This window comes from Fusarium subglutinans (assembly GCF_013396075.1).
Source record: "Fusarium subglutinans strain NRRL 66333 chromosome Unknown NRRL66333_c0000018, whole genome shotgun sequence".
Lineage (NCBI taxonomy): Eukaryota > Fungi > Ascomycota > Sordariomycetes > Hypocreales > Nectriaceae > Fusarium > Fusarium subglutinans.
The window spans coordinates 184,738-207,963 of record NW_023502081.1 but is presented as its reverse complement, the minus strand read 5'-3'; the positions used below and the strand labels follow the sequence as shown (position 1 = coordinate 207,963).

At 47.9% G+C, this 23,226-nt stretch overlaps 9 protein-coding genes across 9 annotated transcripts; 2 read left to right on the top strand and 7 right to left on the bottom strand.

Annotated features, from left to right (window-relative positions):
- Positions 1-512: 512 nt before the first annotated feature.
- On the bottom strand, positions 513-2,324 carry FSUBG_2077 (hydrolase or acyltransferase (alpha beta hydrolase superfamily); the record flags this gene model as incomplete). Its single annotated transcript, XM_036679812.1, has 4 exons — positions 513-644; positions 698-1,802; positions 1,857-1,898; positions 1,948-2,324. 4 exons carry the CDS (start codon positions 2,322-2,324, stop codon positions 513-515), a joined length of 1,656 nt encoding a protein of 551 aa, XP_036542353.1.
- A 625-nt stretch (positions 2,325-2,949) lies between these two features.
- On the bottom strand, positions 2,950-4,671 carry FSUBG_2076 (heterokaryon incompatibility 6 OR allele; the record flags this gene model as incomplete). The annotated part of the gene is made up of 1 exon (XM_036679811.1): positions 2,950-4,671. One exon carries the CDS (start codon positions 4,669-4,671, stop codon positions 2,950-2,952), a length of 1,722 nt encoding a protein of 573 aa, XP_036542352.1.
- A 1,312-nt stretch (positions 4,672-5,983) lies between these two features.
- Positions 5,984-7,096, bottom strand: FSUBG_2075 (uncharacterized protein; the record flags this gene model as incomplete). Its single annotated transcript, XM_036679810.1, has 1 exon — positions 5,984-7,096. The coding sequence occupies one exon, from the start codon at positions 7,094-7,096 to the stop codon at positions 5,984-5,986; it is 1,113 nt and encodes a 370-aa protein (XP_036542351.1).
- A 2,479-nt stretch (positions 7,097-9,575) lies between these two features.
- FSUBG_2074 (vegetative incompatibility het-E-1) lies at positions 9,576-13,064 on the top strand (the record flags this gene model as incomplete). The annotated part of the gene is made up of 5 exons (XM_036679809.1): positions 9,576-10,388; positions 10,437-11,029; positions 11,555-12,144; positions 12,220-12,261; positions 12,316-13,064. 5 exons carry the CDS (start codon positions 9,576-9,578, stop codon positions 13,062-13,064), a joined length of 2,787 nt encoding a protein of 928 aa, XP_036542350.1.
- A 1,098-nt stretch (positions 13,065-14,162) lies between these two features.
- FSUBG_2073 (uncharacterized protein) lies at positions 14,163-15,065 on the top strand (the record flags this gene model as incomplete). Its single annotated transcript, XM_036679808.1, has 3 exons — positions 14,163-14,440; positions 14,492-14,957; positions 15,009-15,065. The coding sequence occupies 3 exons, from the start codon at positions 14,163-14,165 to the stop codon at positions 15,063-15,065; spliced, it is 801 nt and encodes a 266-aa protein (XP_036542349.1).
- Positions 15,066-16,009: 944 nt separating this feature from the next.
- FSUBG_2072 (uncharacterized protein) lies at positions 16,010-16,642 on the bottom strand (the record flags this gene model as incomplete). The annotated part of the gene is made up of 1 exon (XM_036679807.1): positions 16,010-16,642. One exon carries the CDS (start codon positions 16,640-16,642, stop codon positions 16,010-16,012), a length of 633 nt encoding a protein of 210 aa, XP_036542348.1.
- Positions 16,643-17,844: 1,202 nt separating this feature from the next.
- FSUBG_2071 (triacylglycerol lipase II precursor) lies at positions 17,845-19,524 on the bottom strand (the record flags this gene model as incomplete). The annotated part of the gene is made up of 1 exon (XM_036679806.1): positions 17,845-19,524. One exon carries the CDS (start codon positions 19,522-19,524, stop codon positions 17,845-17,847), a length of 1,680 nt encoding a protein of 559 aa, XP_036542347.1.
- Positions 19,525-20,168: 644 nt separating this feature from the next.
- FSUBG_2070 (UV radiation resistance associated p63) lies at positions 20,169-22,059 on the bottom strand (the record flags this gene model as incomplete). The annotated part of the gene is made up of 2 exons (XM_036679805.1): positions 20,169-21,602; positions 21,652-22,059. The coding sequence occupies 2 exons, from the start codon at positions 22,057-22,059 to the stop codon at positions 20,169-20,171; spliced, it is 1,842 nt and encodes a 613-aa protein (XP_036542346.1).
- A 550-nt stretch (positions 22,060-22,609) lies between these two features.
- FSUBG_2069 (ADP-ribose pyrophosphatase) lies at positions 22,610-23,171 on the bottom strand (the record flags this gene model as incomplete). The annotated part of the gene is made up of 3 exons (XM_036679803.1): positions 22,610-22,765; positions 22,815-23,020; positions 23,081-23,171. 3 exons carry the CDS (start codon positions 23,169-23,171, stop codon positions 22,610-22,612), a joined length of 453 nt encoding a protein of 150 aa, XP_036542345.1.
- Between the last annotated feature and the right edge of the window lie 55 nt (positions 23,172-23,226).

Below are 23,226 nucleotides of genomic sequence, written 5' to 3'. Positions count from 1 at the left end.
ATCCTCCGGACGTTTACCCGAGTCATGTCATCTTTGCTTACACCATCATCGCTGGGCCGAGTCCGCTGTCCTGACCCAACATATAACACCGCATAAATTCATCATCAAATTAGGAAGCTTCAAATAAAGCTTAGGACTGTTTTAGATTAGACTGTTCAACGAACAGTGAAGTTTCGCTACTAAGATTATTAACGATAGTTGACGTTTCTCCCCTAAAGAAAGTAACCGGTCCCCTTCCGAAGCTTTCGGGGACAGCTTCCGAGAATCTAAAACAGAGCGCCTAGGAGAATTATCGGCGAATCACCAGAATTAAGTATCAGAGAAAAGTATTCAAGACGGACATATGAGATTTAGGATACAAGAATACAACCGAGTTAAATTAAGTCTAGAGTTAAAGGTAATTATATACCATGAAGTTCTGCGTCTAATCAAACTACAGGGCTACAGTGACAACGAATCTCAGTCGCTCACTGTCTGTCTCTCTATCATCTGTCTATTCCTGGAGCCTTTCCTTATAGTGCTGCATACTCAAACACAGGCTCATTAGGCTGGCAGGTAGTGTTGAGCTTGGGCATCTCTCCATCAACAAAATAATTCTTAACAATCTCTTGCGTACAGTTCGATGGATGCGCCATTAGTCCGTGCTATCATGTCAGTTAGCAAGGATTCCACTTTCTAGTATACAGGGGATACTTACACCGACACCTTCGTGAACCACGACTCGACTTCCTCGGAACTGAGCGGACACGCCCCAAGCACTGCTCAATGGCGTGACGGGGTCATACCGTCCATTGACAATGAGAAGTGGGTTACTCGTCTTGACATTCCTCAGCTTATTGATATCAATTTGCTCTATCGCAGAGAACTTCCACTGCGCACAGAACAGTCTCGCAACTGTTCCCAGGTCAGAGAAGGATCCCTCAGCTCGATGAGCCTGGAAAATAGAAAACAAATCATCCTGATCTTCAACCCGGAACGAAGAGTCGCTGCATGCAATACCGTTGGTGACGAACTCAGCAGCAATGTTCCACTCGCTTTCCAGCGGGCTTTCATTTCGCATCTGGAACATCGCTGTGACGTTATTGTTGAAAAGGCCTTGGATGCGGTTGATGATGCTGGGGTAATTTACGGGACTGTAGAGTTCTCCAAAGATGAGATTTTTGAAAGTGATAACAAGCAGGTTTATATCATCGCTGGGAAGATCTTCCTCATCGATGTCGCCGCCGGGGAGAGTTCCGTTGAGATAGCCCTCAAGCATCTCTCTAAACTCTGTGAGGAGGCTCTCGCCTGTTGTACTGTTTCCGTGATAGTCTGCGAGAGAGCAGAGTTCCTTTCCGGATTCAACACACTCGTCCAGAAGATTGGAAAGTGATCGCTCAGCATCTCTCATGCTGTTGATCCACGTTGTAGCCGCATAGTCATCGGCTTTCAAGTTGGCATCGATCAACATGCGGCCAATACGCTCAGGGAACATGGAAGCAGTAACTTGGCCTAGGATAGTGCCATAAGAGACACCCCAGTAGTTAAGCATAGGTCCTTGACCCAACGCATCAACAATGGAGATCATGTCCCTCGCGACAAAAGGCGTGCCAACAAAACGCCCGGTATCTTGTCGGCTCTCATAGCAATTCTCCGCTAAAGTACCAGCAAGTTCCCAAGTCTGATTCCTGACAATATCCCAGGTCTCAGCTTGTGGAATCGTGTTAAACTCTCTACGACGAAGACCCTTGGCACTTGTGAGATTTGTGCTCGTACCAGGGCCCGTTCCATTGCAGATGAAAGGAATTGTACGACCAGTTCCTCTGGGTAATTGTTAGTGTTACATAACACCAAGAATAGGAAGAGGCTGAGCTTACCGGGGGTCGAATCCAATGACATCATATTGTCCGCCAAGAACTCTGTGATGCATGTCAGCATTGAAAATGCAATTCCACCAAGGCAACTTACTCGGCAAGTTCCTTTCCCGACCAGACGATGGCCTCGACGCCTGAACCACCGGGACCGCCGGGGTTGTACAGAACGGTGCCTAGATAGGGCTCTTTGGTGGCTTTGGCTTTGATCAGGTCAAGTTTGATGGTTTCGCCGTTGCTTGCAGAAGTATAGTCCAGAGGAACGGAGAGTCTGGCGCAGTCATAATTTCTTTGTCGTCTGTTTGTTGAATTGTCTCCAAAGTCCAAGTCACATTCTGACCAGTCGATCTTGGAGCGGTTTGAGTTCTTGAGGTCATCTCTGGGTTTTAAAGAAGCGAAAACATCCTTTGGTATAGATGAGGCTTGTGCTACCTGGAGAAGAAGATGGCTCAGAAAAACAGTTTGAAACTTCATGATGACCAAATTGATACGAGAATGCGATATGGAACATTCTAAAATTCGGGATATTTTTCACTCTATTTAAGCATAAATATTTAGGACTTTCAGCGTGCTTGTCCGTCATCGCAGCACTGCCTTGTTTGTTGATCCAAGGCTATGTTTCTCGGCAAAAGCCAAGGATTAGTCGTACGTAGAGACGGAACAGCCCAGACTCCACCACCCAACCAAATCCCTATTTCCAAGACGCGTTAATTCATGGCTCAACAGCTGAGCCTCTCTAGCGGTATATTTCGCCTGAAATGGAAAGTGGACTCAAGCGTTGGCTGAGAAAATGAGATCTGCCTTGGGGGCCAACGCCTTGGCGCCCAGCTTTAGTTCTCAGCTTGCGAAGATCGACGTTGGCTCTAGGCTACATGATGCGTCATGACGAGGCTCGCCAAGTGAAGGATCAAGAATTGGAATTGAAGGATGGAGGCGCAGGATCAAACACGATGGATGTGAATGCGGTGAAACAAAGAGACATGCACTGAAGTATGCTTATGACGCGTCTCACAAGATGTTTCTGGACGTTTATGGTGCTTAGCCTGACGACGGACGATTTTGTGTTTCTGGATTCGATCGTAAACTATCATGAATAGAGCTAATCAATCAGCCTGACTGTACCATATATCTTAGTGGCCAACCTCTCCAACTTCTTCCTTTCAATGCGTGCCCCCTCAATTCCGCGGTCCTGCCGCGCCAACACTATGAACTCAATAGGCTCAGCTTCGATCACACAGTAGGATGCGAAATTCTTTTCCCCATAATCTTCACTCTCCTTAAACATGTCCTTTACCGATACCATTGAAGGGCAAGATGGAAGCTCGTGATTAGAAAGCAGCAGGCCTTGGCCGATAATGTTATATTCGTTTTTTTCCGCACTGCGCCTCAACACCAGTAGTTCACCAATAACTGGCACCTTGATTATCACGTCGCCTTCATGAGCGTCAGCGCAGAGTATCGCACAAACTCCGGAACCAGCAAATAGCTGCACCGACCCTTTAGGAGCTCCGTTGAGTTCGGCTTCCATCTGTGTCGAATCTGTTGGTGCTCGATGAGAATTACGAATCAGGCCCGCAGAAAGCTGGCCGCGAGAGTCTTGAGATATTCTCATGAAGGTAGGCTTGAATCTAAACGACATCGACGGGTACTTGCCGCGGCCAAGGGGCTGAGGCGGGCTCTCCATTCTAGCTTCCACCAGGGGCCTCAAGAGCTCATGATCGTGTGAAAGCTCGAGTGCATTAAGAACGTCCCAAATATCCGTCCTCGGCGATTTTACGATGCTTGTGAATAACTGCGCTGGGTCTAAAATAGGAGAGGGCTCGTAAAAAGGCTGAACAGGCGGAGTACCTTTTGGCCACTGGATCATTGGCAATACTCCAAAGATTTTATCCTCTAGTCTTGCGCATCGGAAAGGCAATGATCTTTCGAGTAGCATGTGGGCGGGGATAGGTGCTGATACATGTGAACCCAAGGCAAATCGACAGCAATATAAACCTAGTTCCTTACTAGAGACTGGATCCTGCGGAATTATATTCGATTGACGGTAGGTTGCGCGATATATAAAGTCGCACAAATCGATCTCGGATCTTGAAAAACTATCGGAGCCGCAAAGTATCTCCAACTGACCATGGCTTCTGGTTGATGCCACGACTTCTTGGATGATCCAAAGCCGTCTCCAGTATCTTCGATTGGCAAAGGCAGAGAAGACAAGCCTGAACTGAGAATAAAACTCGCGGCCTGAAAGTAGCGAATGCAAGAGGAACTGTTCTTCGAGCTCCTCAAAATCTTGCTGTAGAAAATAAATATTCCAAGTTCCGCGGCTTGATAAATCCGTTTCCGTCCAGCGGTGGTACAGGCCTGGACTGAGCTTCATGATGCTGTTCATGGATTCCCGAAGCATTTGGCTGTTATCTTGATGAGGCCCGACACAAGCCAATACCTTAGATGCTTTGGAGAATATATCGCCCATCATGGCAACTTGATGTGACTTTTCGGCGTTGTCATCTTGATTTATACAGATGGAATCAATCCAAATGAAGATTGGCTTCCCAGGTAGCGACTGATAACAATTCCCGACCTGTATCAAAGCGTGGCGACAGTTCTCTGTCACCACCATATTCTGCCCGTTGATTATGATCTCTTCGGCGAGACCGCTATCTCCCCATGTGTATGAGATAGCATGATAACTGGGGCTTTCTGTTGTTAGGTAAGTGCTGATGGACAATTCCAGAGGCTTATTTGACTTGGAGGTGACCTCAATCAGCCGAATCTGTCCAGCGGGGTCAGCCAAGGGCTGGTGTTTAAAATCGGGCTTGTACATTTTCTCTCATGTCAGAGGGGATGGTTTAAGAAGAAAAGAGGAGAGATATGATAGCGGAAAATGACTTAAGAGGTTACAGAAAGCGAGTGAGCAGAGAAAAGCAGCGAGCAAAGGAGGGAGGTTAGTTTGTAGAAAGGAACACCCTCATGGAGAAAGGCCGAGGAGAACGATAATCTAAATTAGCCTATAGCGAAATCTGGTTGGAATTTCCTCCCAGGGGCTATGCAAATATCACTTGGGTGATAGGTCGAAGCCATACCTAGAACGACTGTCTCGATTGGTTAACGTGTGCTGCGCCTATACTGTGACTGACCAAGGCATATTTGTCGGTCTAAAAAGGCTTATGTATCCCAGAAGGCCTCTAGGTAGGTTATAAGGGCACCTTGGCTAATGTCAGAAGCTTGTGTTACTCCCCAAGGCGAGTAAAAAAGTTACAATTCGCGTGGCTGACATATTCTTCCGTCTGCATCAAATCTTCATGTCTGCCTACTGCCAAGACCCCATTTCAACCAACACTAGGAGCTCATCTTCGGTCAATGTGATGGATCAGTTCCGTTGTACGGCGGCTATCCAAAGAATACTATCCAGAACAACCAGTAAAGTGTGAGCATCTGTTTTGCCCTCGCCGCTTCAGAGAAGCAGCCTGCGTGCCAATTTCGGGGTGCTGAGTGGCCACCACCTTTCCTGGCTGCAGGTTCGGGTCAGCTGAAAATGCGCGCGGCTTATCAATAGCACGCATGGGTTTTTACCAACGTAGAAATACCCCGCATCTCCTTCATCTATCTAGCTGAGAGTATCTCAACGCCTTGCTTGTTCGTAGTCTGATCGTTCCCTAGACGTGGCACCTCAACTTGGAAGCCCTTAGCTACTATCGCATGGATCGCTGATCTGCCTATTGGACGAGCAACAGCAACTGAATTACTCTGCGAGATACATGATGAGCCTGGCGGGTTCATTCAGGCTCCTATCAATCAAAGTTGGGGAATATTGAGTCACAAGGTGGCGAAAGATCAGTCATAACAAAGTTATCTTAACACAATGCTAATCTTAGCATACTGGCACTTTATAAAGCTTTTAAAGACAAAGCTTACAAAATTTGTTTAGATAAACATTTACCGGGATACGGGATTAGTTATAATAGGTCTTGGCTACTATAGAAGTCAGGTTTTCTGGCTATTGCCGGAATTTAGAGCCTGTTGGTTATATTAAGCTTCTGATCAACGATGATTATTGAAACAGTGACAGGTTATGTTTGATTCTTTAGTTTGAATTCAATGAATCCACTATCTAGTCGAAGCGTAACAGAAACCGACTAAGATATGCTATTTCGACGTTGAAGTCGGCGGAAGTTATGTTTTAGCCCAGAATTCTCAAGAAGAATATTCCATCTGCCATCACTCTCCATCCCCCTATACCACTCATCTGCCTTTGCACCGTCTCCGAGCCATTCTGTGTGAATCCCAGGATCAACCCACGTCGAACTTGGGCCCTGGAGAGGTTCCCCAGCCCATCCCAGCTGCTTTGCGAATTCTCTTATGTACGGAATCATGCTACATGGAGCGCTTTCCATGTCTTTCGTTGACTCGACAGGGTCGGGCTGCGGGCCAAAGAGTGTGACTTCTCGCTCTTGCTGAGCCTGAACGAATTCGATCGCAACGCTCAGACGTACTCGGACCGTTGTTTCGGAAATAACCTTGTCTATTGCATTCTTGATAGAATCAAAAGATAGTGGCTGACTCAATCCGCATTCTTCGCCTGTAATGGTAAGAAGGGCAGGCATTTTTCCAATATCGACCATTCGAACATCGTATTCCTCTGCTAAGAGAATAATAGTCATCGCTCTGAAGAGTGGCTGCAAGATGTAGAACCGCTGATCCCTAAATGTTTGTTCGTAACAGTGTCTCGGTTCGACAGGACAGGCCTGGACATGGTCTTGGATAGATGCCACCTTGCTGCAAATTCTAGCATTGAGATCGTTGATCAGGCTCACCAGTGAGGTTGTTGATCCATCAAGAGGGGGGGAGCAAGGGATAAAGAACTTTGCCACAAATTGTCCATACTCGATATCGCTTTGGTATAGCCGATACCATTTGTGATAGAGCCAGTTCTGTAAGACTTTGCAAAGAAAGAAATGCATTCGCGTCTGACCTGGAAAGATGGGCGTCTGACGCGGAAAGATGTATATCGGTACGCTCTTGTTACAGCAATCCTCGGCCTGGTAAACGCTCAGGTCCTCTATATCCTTGAAATTACAGCCAGGGCAAGTATTGGGAGGATAAGGACATGGTGTGAACGGCCGAAATACTGAGCGCTCATAGATTCCTGCGCGATGATTTGCTTCCATCTGACCGCGAGCCTCGATCAGAATATCATCCTGTAGCAGAGGACCTCTTTTCTTATGAGATCGAGATGGCCACTGCGACATTCTGGGCTTTCTGTCTGTCGGGGTTTTGATAGTCGGGTGGCGGTGTTGATCTCTAAGATTGAGGGTGAGAGAAATACGTTCGCTGAGAATTGAGATGGTGCTGGGCTGGATACAGATAGCTATTTATATGTCTATAATACTGAGTTTAGGAAGCTGGAGTTTCTCGGCGTGACGGAATGATAAACAATATTCTATTTAAGCTCAAGACTGCATAACTATAACCTAATTAAGACTAGTTTTATTAATTTATAAACTAATTAAAGTATTAAGTTCTATTTACTGATTTAAGCTCTTAGCTATAAGTCTAATGCTAAATCACTGCATTGGGTATATGAGAGGGCATTCAGAAGGGTACCTTACCTATGCAGGATTAATTCCTAGAGTGGGTCTTGGTGTTGTGAGAGAGAAACAGCAAGACCCGGAATAACTAAGACCTGTACGGATCTCCTCTATCTGCTTCCGCTTGGCTCGTGGTTGATTCCGAGGTCTTGGCGATAAACACCAGAAATGGAAATGAGCTCGGTTTCGAACAAAGGGCAGGATATCCCATTCGTCCTGTATAGATGCTCTTGCAATGTAAGATGGAAATTCGCGATCGCAGCGGTGCTGCACGTGAACCGACGACGAAGATAAGCGAGGTGGTATGCTGAAGCATTGTCCTTCCAATCCCGGGGAATTGATACGGTAGGGACAGTCTCGCAGATCCATCACGGATTTTGAGAAACTATTGTCATTTTCAATTGACGCAACGACTTCTAGTTAGCGGCTACTTCTTAGGTGACCTGAAACCACCCTCATATCCTCCATCAGCATAAGATACGACGCGGCGGAAGAGACAAGGGGGAAAGTAATGCTTTAGATTACCTTAACGAGCCCCGGGGTACAAGGAGACTTGTGATGTTACTTTCAATCAAGGCACTAAAATAACTTAGTCTAAGACTCTGTAAATCTATGCTAAATTATACTAAGTTTATCCAAGCTTATCTAAAGTTTTTAATTACTTAGGATAGAGATCCTAAGTGTAATTATATCCCCCCTGACAAGCTCTGAAGAACCAAATATGCTTGGATCTTTTGCAATTGAATGACATCATAGACAGTGTCAGAGTCTGACACCAGTAATCACTCCCGGTCACGGTAAGTCCGAACCCAGCACAATGAGACTACCCGTTTGCTCTCTCCGACGGGTATCTGAGAGACTGCAAACCGCCTGCCTTTAGGAGGGCAAGACAGGCTAACAGCTTTGCCGCTTAGAGATGTACATAGCCTATCATGGCGGTGTGCCAGGTCTTCGCGTCTTTGCCATCTGGACTCATGTGAATGGAATCAATGTGGATGAAACTAATATTTCCAGGCAACGACGGACAACAATCTCTGATTGGGGTCAAAGCGTAGCGACAGTTTTCCTGGCACATTTCAGTTCTCCGTACTCAGCCACCAGTTTCAACTGCAGACAACGTATCTTCATTGGCAGGCCTTGGATGTCGCTCCCCTCGATGAGACCACTCTCTTCCCGTCTGTATGAGACAGAATAACAATCCAGACCCTCAGTTGTCTCATCACCACGGAGGGGCAGCTCCAGAGACGCGTCAGGCTGGGACGTGACTGCGGCGAACCGAACTTGGACGGCGGGGTCGGCCAGGGGCTACAGTGTGTTTGAAATCAGGCTGGCTCATTTACTCTCCCGTCAGAGGTGAATCTCAGTGCAAACGAAAGCTACGCACGGAGAGACAGAGATGAAAGAAGCTCAATAGCTCGCAGCAAGCGATAGAGGGAGGAGGAACACTGTGGACAATAGGAGCCATGCTTCATCGGAAGATATTTAGCCCAACTTTGCGAGGGTCCGGAGGAAAGCTGGAGAGAGTTGAATCCATTGAAGCTGGCCTACAGTGAGGTCTGGCTGGATTTCCCTCCCACACCTGTGCACGGATGACGTGGGCGGCAGAGCAGGCTCTCATCTGAGTCGCCGGCTCTATTGGTCAACGTGTTCTGCTTCCCTGCTTATACGACCCGATCCAAAGCAAACTTGCATGAGACCTGTAACGTGAATTGCAGTTACCCAACCAACAGTAAATTTGCAATTTTGTGGCTGGCAGAATCTTTCAGCTTTCCTAAATGTCCACTGTCTGCTTACTCCTAAGCTCTCGTGTTTTGATCAGCCCTCTAAACTCATCTCTAGTCATTGCGAATTAACTTATCCATCATCAGGCAGCTCCGGCAGGTTTAATATACACAGAAAACCTTTAGTAAGTCATATCCCACTGTCTAAATAGCCATCTCGCACTGGTTAGACACATTCTAGACACCCTGGATGACCATTGCCTTTGGTGGGTGTCTTGCAAAGATACGTATATGGGTCTGTCGCAGAAACTAATGGCGTCTCAATAGGTGGTACCGTCCCTAGCCCTTACATCCCTACAACAAACCGACACCATCGCAAGACCGTACTCTAATCGTGCCGCGTCGTCCAGTCTCCAGACATGGAAATTTCGCTCGAGAGCTGTGAGCTTTACACTATCGCATGGATAGCTGCTCTTCCAATTGAACGAGCAGCAGCAACTGCCTTACTTGATGAGATACATGATGAGCCTGACGGGTTCATTCAGCATAAAATCGACAAGAACTCGTACACCTGGGGACGAAGTGGGAAACATAATGTCGTCATTGCCTCACTCGAAGCAGGAGTCGACGGTACGATATCAGCTGCAACTACTGCGTTAGAATTGATCTCTTCACTACCCCACATCCGATTCGGACTATTGGTTGGAATAGGAGGAGGCATCGCAAAGCCTGATAAAGAGCAGGATATCCGACTCGGTGATGTTGTGGTCAGCGAACCTGTCGGAACGACTGGAGGAGTGGTTCAATACGACTACGGAAAGGCAAAAGCAGACGGCGTCTGGGAACAGAAAGGTTCTCTCAACGCGCCCCCTGAAAAGGAAAAGGATGAGTTCCAGGTGGACGAGCAGCGTGTCCATCTTGGACTTTTCCGGAACTCCCTACGAGTCATGGATGCCAGTTTGAAGGAAGATATCTGCAATTTGGTATGGCCAGGAACAGAATGCAGTGAAATTACATCCGCACAAGTCGCCTTTTGCGTTCCCGATGAATTGCAATATGCTTGCCGCCATTGGGTCTATCACTATCAGAAGATCGAGAGCCCTTTGCTCAACCTTGAGGAAGTGTTCACGTTCCTGCAGAAGCATCTGTTCCACTGGTTGGAGGTCCTGAGCCTCGTTAAGAGTTTTAGGGAAAGCTTTCATGCCATCCGGCAATTGCAGACCATCTTCAAGGTGTGCATAGCTGAGACATGTCTCAAAAATATAACTAATAGTGTACAGAGCGAACGAAACAAGGCGAATGGCCAGCTTTTGCGCGAGATACACAGTTTTCTCCAAATGAACTCGACAATTATCGATCACTACCCCCTTCAACTTTACTCCTCTCTGATGTTTTCTATCCCGGCTGGTACCCGACTGGGCCAAATGTTGCCGAGAAGATCTCCCTCATGGATGCGGCATGTTCCTGAGCCGGTCCAGATCTCACAACAAGCTCAGTACATACTAGAAGGCCATGAGAGGCCGGTCAGCAGCGATTTACACTTCGCACTAGATAACTCACGCTTGGTTTCTCGCTCTAGTGATGGCCAGGAAACTCGTATCTGGGACCTAGACACTGGCGACTGCATTCGTGTCATCACAGATGATAACCGGACTTATAAGGGTCCATCCAAGCTTTCATATGACGGATTGTGGCTAGCGGCTACTTCCAGGAAGGACCAAACCGGTTGGGGGAGAGTTTTTTGGGAGTCCGATCATAAAGGATCTGATACCGACAGCCAAGGGGATGAATCCGATATCTGCAGCGAGGAAGAGAATTCCAACGCCAGCTGCGATGAAGAAGAAGCCCATCCTAGTGCTTACTTGAATCTTTGGTGCGTGGATACCAGCAGGTATATTGGACCAATTCCCTTACAGGGCGATGCATATATGCAGCCTTTCCAATTCTCCCCGGACTCTAGACTTGTGGCGTTGGTGAAGCATCCAGGCTCCGCGGTCGTTTTACATTTGGACACGACTGGACTCCCCCGAGAAACTTGCCTAGCTCGTTACGACAAAATAACCAGCCCGGCGGGGTTTTGTCGTTCTGGAATGCGAAGCAAACACTTCACATCACCGTACCGAATAGAATTTTCCCCCGACTCTTCCTTTCTCACGATCATATCAGGTGTTACCGGCAAGTACGCGGTGTAGGAAACCAAGACTTTCGAATGCATCCGATATCAGGAGATGAACCCGTTTGTTCGCACAGTTTTACAATCCAGATCGATTGAAGCCAACACAACCTCAGTCGCGGTGACTGAGGATGCTTCAATTATGGTGGCCAGCGACTTTTCTGCAGAGAATAAAGGTCGAGGATTTCTAACGACGTGGAGTAAAAATATGAAACTCCAAATCAGGTGGCTCGAGTCTGGGGTAGTCATCTGTACTCCCGGCATCCAGGGGATCGCTTTTGTGCCTACCCAATTTTCCCCTGATCACACCATTTTTGCGTGCATGTACGGTGACGCATGTGTCAGAACCTGGAGAGTTGAAACCGGAGAATGCTTAACAGCGTTGCATGGTTATGAGTTGGGTCTCTCGCCATGGAGTATGTCTGTTTCTCCGGACTTCAAACTCATATGCTCAACTGCAGAGACACAAACAATAAGCGTTTGGGCGAATGATGCCATTGAAACGGACCGAAGTTTAAGAGACCAACCGAGATCGATTGAGTCAGTGGTTTTATCTTCTGATCGCACTCTTGCTGCCACTTCTTTTGACTCTGGAATTGTCAGAATCTGGAATATGGGTACCAATGAGCACATTCATCAATTTCAACATGGATCTCTGGGTCAAATTACCCTCATGCGTACTCACCCAGAGCTCCTTCAATTCTCAGAGGATAGCAAGCATCTGTTTGCGTGGAGACCCAGATCTTTTGGTCACAATGAACGCGATGATGTGCCATACTTGGTCGGCCATCTCGTAGTTTGGGATTTGATTCGGGGTAAGCATATTGTCAATTCTCTAACCTCGCTTGATTCTAATTATCTCGCTACTGGTTTCTACGACGGTTCTGCAGTGTCCATTGCTCCCGACAATCGTTTTATCGTCTCAGTCCTGGGTAGGCGGGTCAGAATTATCGATGTTAATAACCCTTTTGCTACTCGAGATCTAGATTTTACAGGGGCTGTCTACGATGTAAAGTTTTCTCTCGACTCTCAGTCTGTTCTTGTTCTTTCATCCGATACATATCTTCAGAGTGAACATGAGAGAGGTAAATGGCTTCTGTCGAAGTTCAACATAGCTCAGGCCGATCACATCGTTAGTATCAGATCACCAACCAGAACCCAGAGAGTATTGGTCGTTTCTTCTGACGCAAGGTTTCTGGTCTTACAAACATCTGATGGTCAGGCACATGCGATATTGACTGGCACAGGAGAATTACTTTATAAGTTCAGACTCGAAGGGGACGAACATCATGTTTCTCTTGTCGAGAACGACTCAACTCTGCTTGAGTGTCAAGCCAGATTCTTGACTTTGAGAAACTCCTCAAATGGTCAAATCATTCGCCAGCTGCCAATAGATTTTGGCTCCTTTCCCCGGCGACTCAGTTTCGACACGAACACTCAACAAATTCACACGAATTTTGGCACAATTGCAATCCATGGACCTTCGGCAGATAATTATCCTGACGAATTATCCCTAAATAACAATTTAACCGGATTTGGGATCAGTTGCGATGGATCTTGGTTATTGTGGAACAACAAGAAGGTTTTCTGGCTACGACCTGCATACCGACCTTGGAATGAAAGTATGGAGGTTTCTGGATCGACGGTGGTTATTGGAACAGTTACAGGTCATGTTCTATTCTTTCAGTTCGATGAGCCAAACTACTTGACGCGAGAAGATGATGACCGCTTTTGAAGATTGAGCCATAGCTATAGCATGATCACTTGAGTCTAGTGTAGAAAGGAAAAAACCCGCACCCTCTAAAGCAACTTGTCGTGCTTTTGTCCAGGGTGGGTGTGAGTTTGGCCAATCAATTATGTACTGAAATTACATTCCTTCTCAGCAGTGCATATTTACGCATTAGACTAAGATCATCCACAGCTATTTACTTACGACTTTACGAAATTACTGCCCTTAACGCCCGACGCCCAGATAAAACTTATACCATCCCCAGGGTACTAGAAGACTTCTGATATTAGACTAGGGTACTAAAAATACTAAACCTAAGATCCTCTAAATCTATACTAAATTTTATTACATTTAGCTAAACTTACCTAAGGCTTTTTGTCACCTAGGTACCTAGGTAGGATTGGGGCCCCTCAGTCAGACAAGCTAGAGCCACTAAATGCCCCAACACAGGGCTGAAAACTCAAGTACAGTCCGCAGGGATATCAAATGTGCATTTCCGCGATTTTCTAGGTATTTCTTGCTACAATGGAATTAAATATATCAATAAGATCACATAGGCTTAACGTATCTATAGAGATAATACTAGAGTAATCAGCAAGAAAAATATAGCAGATTAGCTACTGAAATCCTTAGTCAGAAGTACCGATTTTACATTTGATATCCCTGAGGGCTGTACCGCGTATTTTGCCCACGACATCCCTATCATCTCGCCAAACCTGATGTCCAAGACGCCATCCGATTCACGGATTAAAAAAGCTTGTCACCCCTGCCCAGATCCTAAGCTTTACTCCAAATTCACAGTCCAAACTCCAACGGGATTTTAACCCACTCACGTCGCAGGGATATTATTAGCCATGCTACGACAGCGAGAACATGGGGGCCAAAATGAACCATGATTTGCGGATTGGATGCGGTCAGCTTACAGATCGTAGCCTGTAATACCATTTTGAAACCAGGCTTAGCGAAGAGGATCGTCGTTATAAAGGCTCCAAGTTGCGCCCCCATTTAATCCTGTCTGAGTGATCTGCTCCCTTTCCCTGTCTCTTGGTTCTTCCTTTTTATTTCTTGCTTGGTTAGCGATTTTTGATCGTCTCGAGTTGCGCAATGAGTCAACAGCAGCATCTTCCGGACAGTGAAGGCCTCCAGGTCAACACGGACGCTGAACAAGCCGCCAAAGCTCCAGAAGTTGTTCCCGGTTACGATAACGGCAATTACTACATCCCTCCCGGTTATCATCATCCTCAGCAGGCGTCATCGGATGGAGTGAGGATTCCTTTCGGGCTTGGAGTTTGGACTTTCGCTGCGCTAGTCGCTCTATGTACGGCTATCGTTGTCGGCGCAGGTGTAGGTGGAGGATTGGGAGCTGCTTTGGCAAATAAATCGTAAGTTTAAAACTCGAATGTGCTCAATCATGCTTGTTGACATGCCAAAAGTAATGATTGCTCAGCCGACTCAGCATCTGGTACCGCTCCCGCCGCGACAGCAGAACCAACCGCGACTTCATGCCCGACGCCCGACAACAGCACATCAGTCAATGACACAGCGCCCTATGTACCGAGAGCTGCTGACACGGTCAGCCTGCTGGGGTTAGATTGCCCCGATTCCAAGAAAGACGAGACACGGTACAAGACCAACAAAGGCTACGACTTCAAGTGGTGGTGCGGTGTCAATGCAGCACAAGGCACCCCGGCTGAGGGGGGAGGTATTGTTGCCGACTACGCGCCTATATATGCCTACACGATTGAAGACTGCATGGAAGCTTGCGGTAACATGATCGATAAGGACGCCGAAACCGGTAACGGAGTGAAATGCGCAAGCATCGTTTTTTCGAAACGCATGAAGGACGAATTAGACGGTTTGAACGCGAACTGCTGGTTGAAGAACAATTCCAAGGCTCAGGTAAGCTTTCTGGTCCGGTTTGACGAAGAGACGATGCTAATTTGATGATAGGGGAGTAATTGGGGTTTCAAGGACGATTGGTATGCATACGCAGAGCTAGACAATTGAACAAGTCGAAGTGGGGCGTTTGAGACTGGCAGGAATACCTAATGATTCGATTGATGTACTCGAAGGAGTTTAATTCTAGAAATGATACCAAAGTCTGGCTCTGTCGGGGCTGAAGCTATTCCCAACTCACGACCTGACGCCCGCACGTGAGGGAACCACGAAAAGGCAGGCGAGAATTAAGGGGAAATGAGCCCCAGCCTTACCGTTACATCGAATTCCCAAACCAGAAAGGCCCTGCGCGTTTTTGGGCTCATCCTCAAACTGTGCCAAGTTTTTGACAGGTGTTGGCGACAGGGATGGTAAGCACAGCCCTGGCGCCAAGAACAGAGGGATCAGTGACGATGTTCGGCAGTTGTTCAGTTGCAATTTGTCAGCACAAATACTCTTTGTGTCTAGTCCTTTCATCGGCAGCTTCACGATGAAAGGAGACGATGTTCAATTATTGTGTTGTAGTCTGAACTTTAGCGGTGATAAGGTTGCTAAGGCTGAGCGGGAGGGTCCACTATTTGGCTACCCCCACTTTCCGGTGCGCGTGGCATCGGACTGACGTCTCGTTAATTCGTTAATTGTAAGCAATGCTTTAAGTGAAGAGTTACGGCGAAGCTACGACGAGGTAGTGCCAGATATAATCAGAAGTCAGCTGAGAATATGTTTCCCTCAACTTGATTGAACACGTTATGGAGTTTTATCAGCTGCCTGGTCATATGTGCAAAGAATAGGTTCTCCTATGCGACGTCAGTGTTGCGCTGCAATTGTCATGAGGTAAGAACCCAGGATTATACATAGAATGATAAACGTGGCCTGCATGTCTTTTGATGATTCTGCTACCCAAAGTATAAAAAGCTTAACCTAGTCGTCCTGGCGATCTAGGTCCTTCAACCCCTGTCCTACTCCGTATCCTATGCCCATCGTTCTGTGTGAGCTTTGCTTGTCCAGCACCGAAACTAGATCAACTCAGGGACGTCCGGAATAGCAAATCCCTGGCCGTCCATCCACATATCCTCATAGTCTCCCGGGACCTTCCACGCCAGAACAAAGAGTCCTTTAGCGACATACCTGCGAAAGTTTGACTTCTCGGACCCGCAAACTTCCACCATTTCCTCCTCGCCTGGATCAGAAATGACACGCTGATCCCAATGATCCACCAACTTGGGCAAGTCTGTCACACGGACAAGGACCACCTTCATATGACCCTTGGGCTTGGGTTTCAGATACTTCTCTGCATCATCAGAAAAATGCATCTGCAGGAGAGAACGGACATCACTCGAGGGCTTGTGAGCCTCAACCACGGCCCATCTGAGAAAGCCGCGTAAGAGAGTAGTCTCCCACATGGCGATATAGCGAAGAACTTCCGCCTCACAGATGAAGTATTTGGCCTTTGGGTGGTCAGCCGGCAAGAGGTCTCTAAGCTCCTTTTGAAGAGAAAACAAATAACCTTGTGCGACATACGCGGGCAGATTACGCCAGTCTGAGATATCGTCGGCCCCCGCACCCAGCAACTCGTATACATCTCCACTGCGTTCGTACAGTTCATCTAGCCTATCCCTATACGCTACGGAGTAGTCAGACTCACCCATCTCATGGCTGGTTTGTTTCGCTTCGGCCAAAGCCTTTGATAATGAATCCAACCTCTCAAAAGCCCACCGAACATCATCAATGGAACTTGTCCTTGATAGTGTCGTACAGAAAATAGTATAGATTAACAGGACTGGGGATACGTGTCCGACTGATGCGTCTTTGTAAGAGTCGTTACTTGCGGAGTCACGTTGCTTGTTGTGTATGAGTTTCGTTGTTATTCAGCCGAGGCGTTGATGCGAAGGAGCTTGATAGAAACTTATCCATGCAAGATCCTTCGTCTTTTTATATGTTTTCTATATAAAGTCAGTTGCATCCTTCGCAGGGCGCTACAGGCCGAACAATTGTGTTGGTACTGAAAATTCGCATTGTGTTGCGGGGTCGCCGAAAAGAAGCCAACTGGTAATGAATAAAGGCGCTGGCTATGCTTAAAGACTAAATCAGCATCAGGAGTAATTTTTTCATTTAAAGATCCTTTATGTATCCTTTATGTATCCTTTATGCGTCCTTTGAGCTCAAATAGTACTCAGTTACGTGCTAATAAACTGATCACAGATTTGTGCATCTCGGATTTGACACAGTAATCATTCAAGGCCTCACCATGACAAAAGCCTAATATAGTGCTATTTCTTAGGCTGATAGTCCAAGGTTAACTGTTATAATGTCTAAGTTGGGAGCTAGATGTGTTATTTGCAGTTGGGACTTGTGGCTGAGAGCTTACATCAGGGGACAGAACTTAGTCCAAGGTTAAACCTAATTCCCGGAAATTATTCATCTTTCGTTGCATCAATCATCGGCGGGATGGGCAATAGACCCTAACAATTGTAATGGAATTTGTCAGTGTATGTGTTGTTGGCACGGGGCGTGGTCGAGGCCCATGTCGTACTAATAATTTATGAGCATTCTTTGTCTGACCGGAAACCCCGACGAGGACATCATGCCACAGTAAAAGAACTCTTTGTCCTCGAGATGAATAACCCTACATCATGTTATTTCTGTTTGCCAGTATGTTCAACGAGGTGCAGGTCTAGACTACTGACATCACATCTAACTCATCATCCAAGCTTCTCATGAAACAGGCCAGGTTTAGGATGACAACAGGACATTGACCCGAGCCTCGGCCAATATTGTCTAACTTCATACTAGGTAGGAATAACGGCATGAATGGACTCTTGTCGCTTGGGCTATCTCGTGCTTCCCGTCCTTAGTCGAGTCCTGACTGAAGCTCAACCTTCCACAACTTCTTATCCAAATACTCCATCTGCTCAGTTCGATACGTGTCATTCTCAACATGAACCACAGACGAATCATCAATATGAAACACCATATTCTTCCCTCCATCCCACTCATACTCAGGCCATTGAACGTCCCCCATACCTTCAAAGTTGGGGTTCATCTTGCTCGCAAAGCTAATCCACATTCTTGACATCTTAACAGCCACCTCGTCGAACGACCCAGGTCTCGGCTCCGTTGCATTCAACTGAGCCAATCTCTCATAATTGCGGAACACGAATGGGATATCAACCGAGTGTCCAGCTCCTTGGACTGCTGGGCGATCACCTGATACAACGTCGAAGTGATAACTGTATGCAGTGGCATTACTATTTGCCCATTTCCTATTCCAAGCTCGTTTGGGTGCATGCATAGCTCTATCACCGCCAAAGGCTATCGCACGCTTCCACTGCGATCCGTATGAAGCCAACGGATCTAATGGGCGTCCTTGGAAAGTAGCTGGCAGACCGACGCGTGGAATATCAGGGTACAGTGCCGAGATGGCTTCGATGGTAGCTTTGCTTGCGCCCTCTTTTCGCAGATATGCTTCCCACTCCTGTGTCGTGTTGATGCCACGCTGGGCAAAAAAGTCTCCGTCGTCTGATGCGACTCCATTGATGATGGGCACTGGAACGAACTTGGTATGTCGAACGAGCTCTGAGCGACTATCGCGAATGAAGTCGCCGTCGATAATATCGAGCCAAACTGGGAACGAGACGTTGCCAACGATCTGAGCGAGTTCCAGTGACGGTACCTTTCGCAGACACTGCAGAGAGTCCTTGGCAGAATCACAGTTGGTCCTCTTGAGGAGCGTCTTGTATCCCTTCTCAAAGGTTGGTGCGTCTTTGTCCTCCACCTCTCCAAAGGCCGTGGGGAAGCCAGTACCACTCTCGAGAATAGCGGCTCTGAACAGTCCATCGTCTCGACCTCCAAAGGCAGTCAATTGAGACGCGATACTTCGTGCTCCTCCACTCTGGCCCCAAATGGTGACCTTTGTGGGATCACCTCCAAACGCGGCGATGTTCTCTTGGACCCATTGCAGAGCAAGTCTCTGGTCGCGGAAGCCATTATTTCCAACGCCTGCGGCTTTGACGGCGGAACTCCAAAGGAAACCCCATGCTCCGAGACGGTAGTTGATTGAGACGCCGATAATGGGCGAACCTAGTTTGACAGACTCGTCGATGATGTAGCTGAGGTTCGACGAGGGATCACCGCTGTAGCCTCCGACGAGGCCGCCGCCATGGATCCAGACAAGGACAGGAAGCTTCTCCTTCGCAGTTACAGACGGTCGAACGACATTCAGATGTAAACAATCGTCAGTGCCACCTGGAAGAGGTCCGGAAGGATATCCGTACTGATAGCACTTAGACTGATACTCGGTCGCATTGCGCACTCCGTTCCAGGTTGAGTTCAAGGGCTGAGGGTGTCGAAAGCGCAGATCATTCAGCGGCGCCTGCGCATATCTCATACCAAGGAACAAGTCCTGGTTGTACAAATGATTATGAATCCCATAGTATGAACCATTCTTAAGTTCAACAACAGGACTGTTCCGTGGCACTGAAACAGCGCCCACGGCAACAGCCAAAGCCAGAGTAAGAGAAGAGCCCAACATCGTTGCCAAGTCTGCAGATCCCTCTCGCGAGCCCAAACAAGATATTTATACTCTCCACTTCGAAGCACTTACACCATGTCTGCTGAAAAGCGGCCACCGGCACCGAGCATGAGAGCAGACGGCCCTCGGCGCCGCGACCGAATATGGGGTCTCCCCCACACTCTGGGCTCTGGGGTTGCGGGGAAGATCCCTGAATAGCTTCAAATTTCTGCAGCTCTAGCATGCTTTGGGACGAACTACCCGGGTCTACTTCGGCACTCGAGGGTAAATGACGGTTGTCGTGCCTTGGTTCGAGGGATTGGTGGGCCAGATGAGGTGTTTGATAGGTACTGAGATGGCTTGAGGTAGTATTGAGATGGGGGGGCATTCGCCGATGGATATCTCGTGGCATGAAAGATGGATAGTTCGGCGAAGGTCTGTCTCCTGGTGATGTGGGAACAGTGAAAGGCTGCTAGGTGGCATAGATGAGGGTCAACGATGAATATGAACGACGTGTAGTTGAACCATCTCATGAGAAGGATACTGATGAAGTCTGATGAGTATTCTATACAGAAACCAGGCTTAGCTATCTATAAACTCCAAAGCACACCAACAGCACCTCGCTGAACAAATACAAACGACCGCCAAACACATCCAACTGTCCCTCATCTCCTCTCCCTCAGACCTTTCGTCCTCAGCGTAAACTTAGCATCCCCCTCCCCAAAAGGTAACGAAACCCCATCATCCAAACTCTCACGCCCCTCATCTTTATTATGCCCATTACTCTTAATAATCGCATCCCGTAACACATCACCGTTCTGATTGACCTCACTATCCGCGCTGCCCCTCCGACTCTCTGTAACACTACCCGAATCGCCGTCGAACTGCGCCGACATGGTGGACATGCGTCCCTTTATCCTTCCAGCCCACAGACCGCGAACACCGCCCTTTTTGCGCTCTGGTACTTGGTCGCTGCCGGCGCTGCAGACGTAGAGCAAGTATTTGAGGTTCGGAAGGGTGTGCCGGATGTCGACGACGCGGAGACCTTGTGATGAGCAGAGGGCCTCGATGTCTTTGTTGAGGAGAAACCATGCGTATTCGAAGCGCCACTGACCTGCTGTTGAACCTCCTCTGGGAAGATAGAGAGGGAATTCTCGACGCGAGACTGTCCGGTCGGATAATTGGGAGATATCGTCGCGCGCATATGATCTGGAGCCAAACCAATCTAGAGGATATGGTAATGGATGCGCTAGGTAGAATTGCAAGTGCTTTGTCAGCAGAGCCACGACCCCTAGACCAGCGGATAAGAGGTCTTCGGAGATATTTCTCGCAGTAGCCGCATCGTATATCGAGTTCGGTAGTGGTATGTTGCATATCTGGAACGAAAGCGGCGGCGCATTAGGAATCGGGGTAATCGGGAATATGTCCGAAAGGTCGGCGCAGATCCGTCTTCGCTGCCCCCGAATCTGCTGCTGTGTCTGCTCAAGAAGCTCCTCCGAGGCAGTCAGTTTCTCTCTACTACTCGCCATGTCCTTTTCCGCTTCATTCTGAAGCTCTCTACCCTTGACGATAGCTTGGCGCCTACTCCGTATTGACTCCTGTAAATCATCGCGCTTCTTTTGCGCCTGTTTATTCGACCGTCTTTGCGCTGTAACATATTTATTCGCCATCGCGACAGCTTCCTGCGCCATTTGCGAATTGTCAGGCAAGCTTTCGTCTAATATACGGTTTATCTCTTCCGTTAATCTCTGTTGTGTCTCTATCGCGTCTTCGATTGAACTCTCGAGGTTGGCTAGCTTCATGAGGGCATTGTATGACGATGTGGCTACTTGGGGCGCTTGCTTCGGCTCGGATATCTTGTTGGGGAAGTCGAACGAGTATACGCCGTCTTCGAGGTGGAATATCAATGCGTTGGGCGGGAAGGTTCGGTCCATCAAAGTGCCTATGAAGTTGAGACGGCGCAAGTCGATTGTTTCTTCGAGCAGAAAGATCCATGATTCGGCTTTCGGTCGGCGCGCCCAGATTCGTAGGATCATGGAATGACATCGTGAAATAGCCGATGCGCAATCTTCGAGACTGAAGAATCTGAAATTGAAGCTCTGTAAATAGTCAGATCCCGCTATGTGTCGCAATGGACAGCTTTCCTACCGTAGCTCGCTCTCGCACCTCGCTGATGTAGACAGGCTCAGCATCCACGTCCACATGCAGCGAGTAAAACACATCTCCCACAGCCTCCTCATACAGCGTCTCTAGATTTTTCTGCCGCGCCCCAAGATTGGCATGAGCCAAGCTCAAACTCGTCCTTCGCTTCTGTACCGGCCTGAGCGCATCTGGCCGAGCACTACTCTTCCTCAAGCTCTCCGACGACCGCGACGGGTGCAATTGACTCGATTCTTTAACCACCTGTAGCTTGCTCGTAGCTAGATCGGCGTCGTCTGCTGTTCTAAGACTCGTGGGCGCGAAGGATAAATTGCGAAGCCAGATGCCGCGAAGGTGACGAAGCTTGCGATTCTGCGGGAGGAGACGGGGACGACGGGGTTCGGAGAGGGACGACATTCTGGCAGTGGCATGCTGCGTTTAGCAGCTTGGACTATTGGTGCTTATGACATTTGTGGAAGCTCCGAGGATAAATGTGAGGATGTGCGTGAAACGTCATCAGTTCCAATATGGGAGCTTGGAGCTTAGCTGGAATTGAGAGTCGCGATAGTTGCATACCCGCTTTAGTGACATCACAACCGACTTAACCTGGACTTGACGGCAATTGTTCTTTGGCTGGTGAGAGCTGTTTTACAGTACCTAGGTACCTAAAATGCATTGCAATCTATTTATGAATAGTTATCCTCGGTAATTGTCACCCGCAACGATGGCAATTCGCATTTAGTTCCAGTCTAATTAATGTACCCCAGATTTGCAAAACAAGTGAGACATCATGCCGAGAAGGAGCAGGGAAAGCATGAAAACCTGGGTCCTCTATCCTAAGCGACAAAAAGACTCAGGCAAAGTGAGTAGAATTTAGTATAGGCTTGGTGGTGTTTGCAACAGGTATTTTTGGTACCTTGGTATAACAGCAGAAGTTTTCTTGCTCGCTAGGTGGTGCCCATGAGCACTACATCTTGAGCTTCAAATCTTCCAAATCCGCTGTCCCCAACAGATTGATCAAAGGCAAAAACAACTTTTCCCCATTATTTTCCGTAGCATGAATCTTCTTGAGATCGTCCCATGACTTCCAGTACCAGCCCTCGCACTTCTGCGGTTCAAGGATCTAGCCATGTCAGCTTATTACCCTGTACAACTTGCAAGACAAACCCGACCTGGGGTTGGTCACCCTCATTGACCATCTGGCAGGACACAAAAATTGTGATGTAGTGCTTCTTCTCTGTCTCAAATACATCGTTAGTAGTGGCGATATGCTGGAGAGCCTTGACCTTGAGGCCTGTTTCCTCAAGGGTTTCTCGCTCTGCGCACGTGAGAAAGCTCTCGCCGTACTCGAGATGGCCACCTGGTAACTGAAGGGTGCCTATATGCTGTCAGCTTCTACTCAAATTCATGGTTGCAGAATACTTGCCGGCTCCGTGACTCCCTATCCGCTTTCCAGTGAGAAACCTGCCTTCACGGTTGTAGATGAGGGCGGCGACGCCAACGCGGGGGTGGGGAGCTTCTGTAGACATTATGGTACGAGTCTGTGTTTATAAAACAAAAGAGATGTCGGTAATGGGTCCGCGA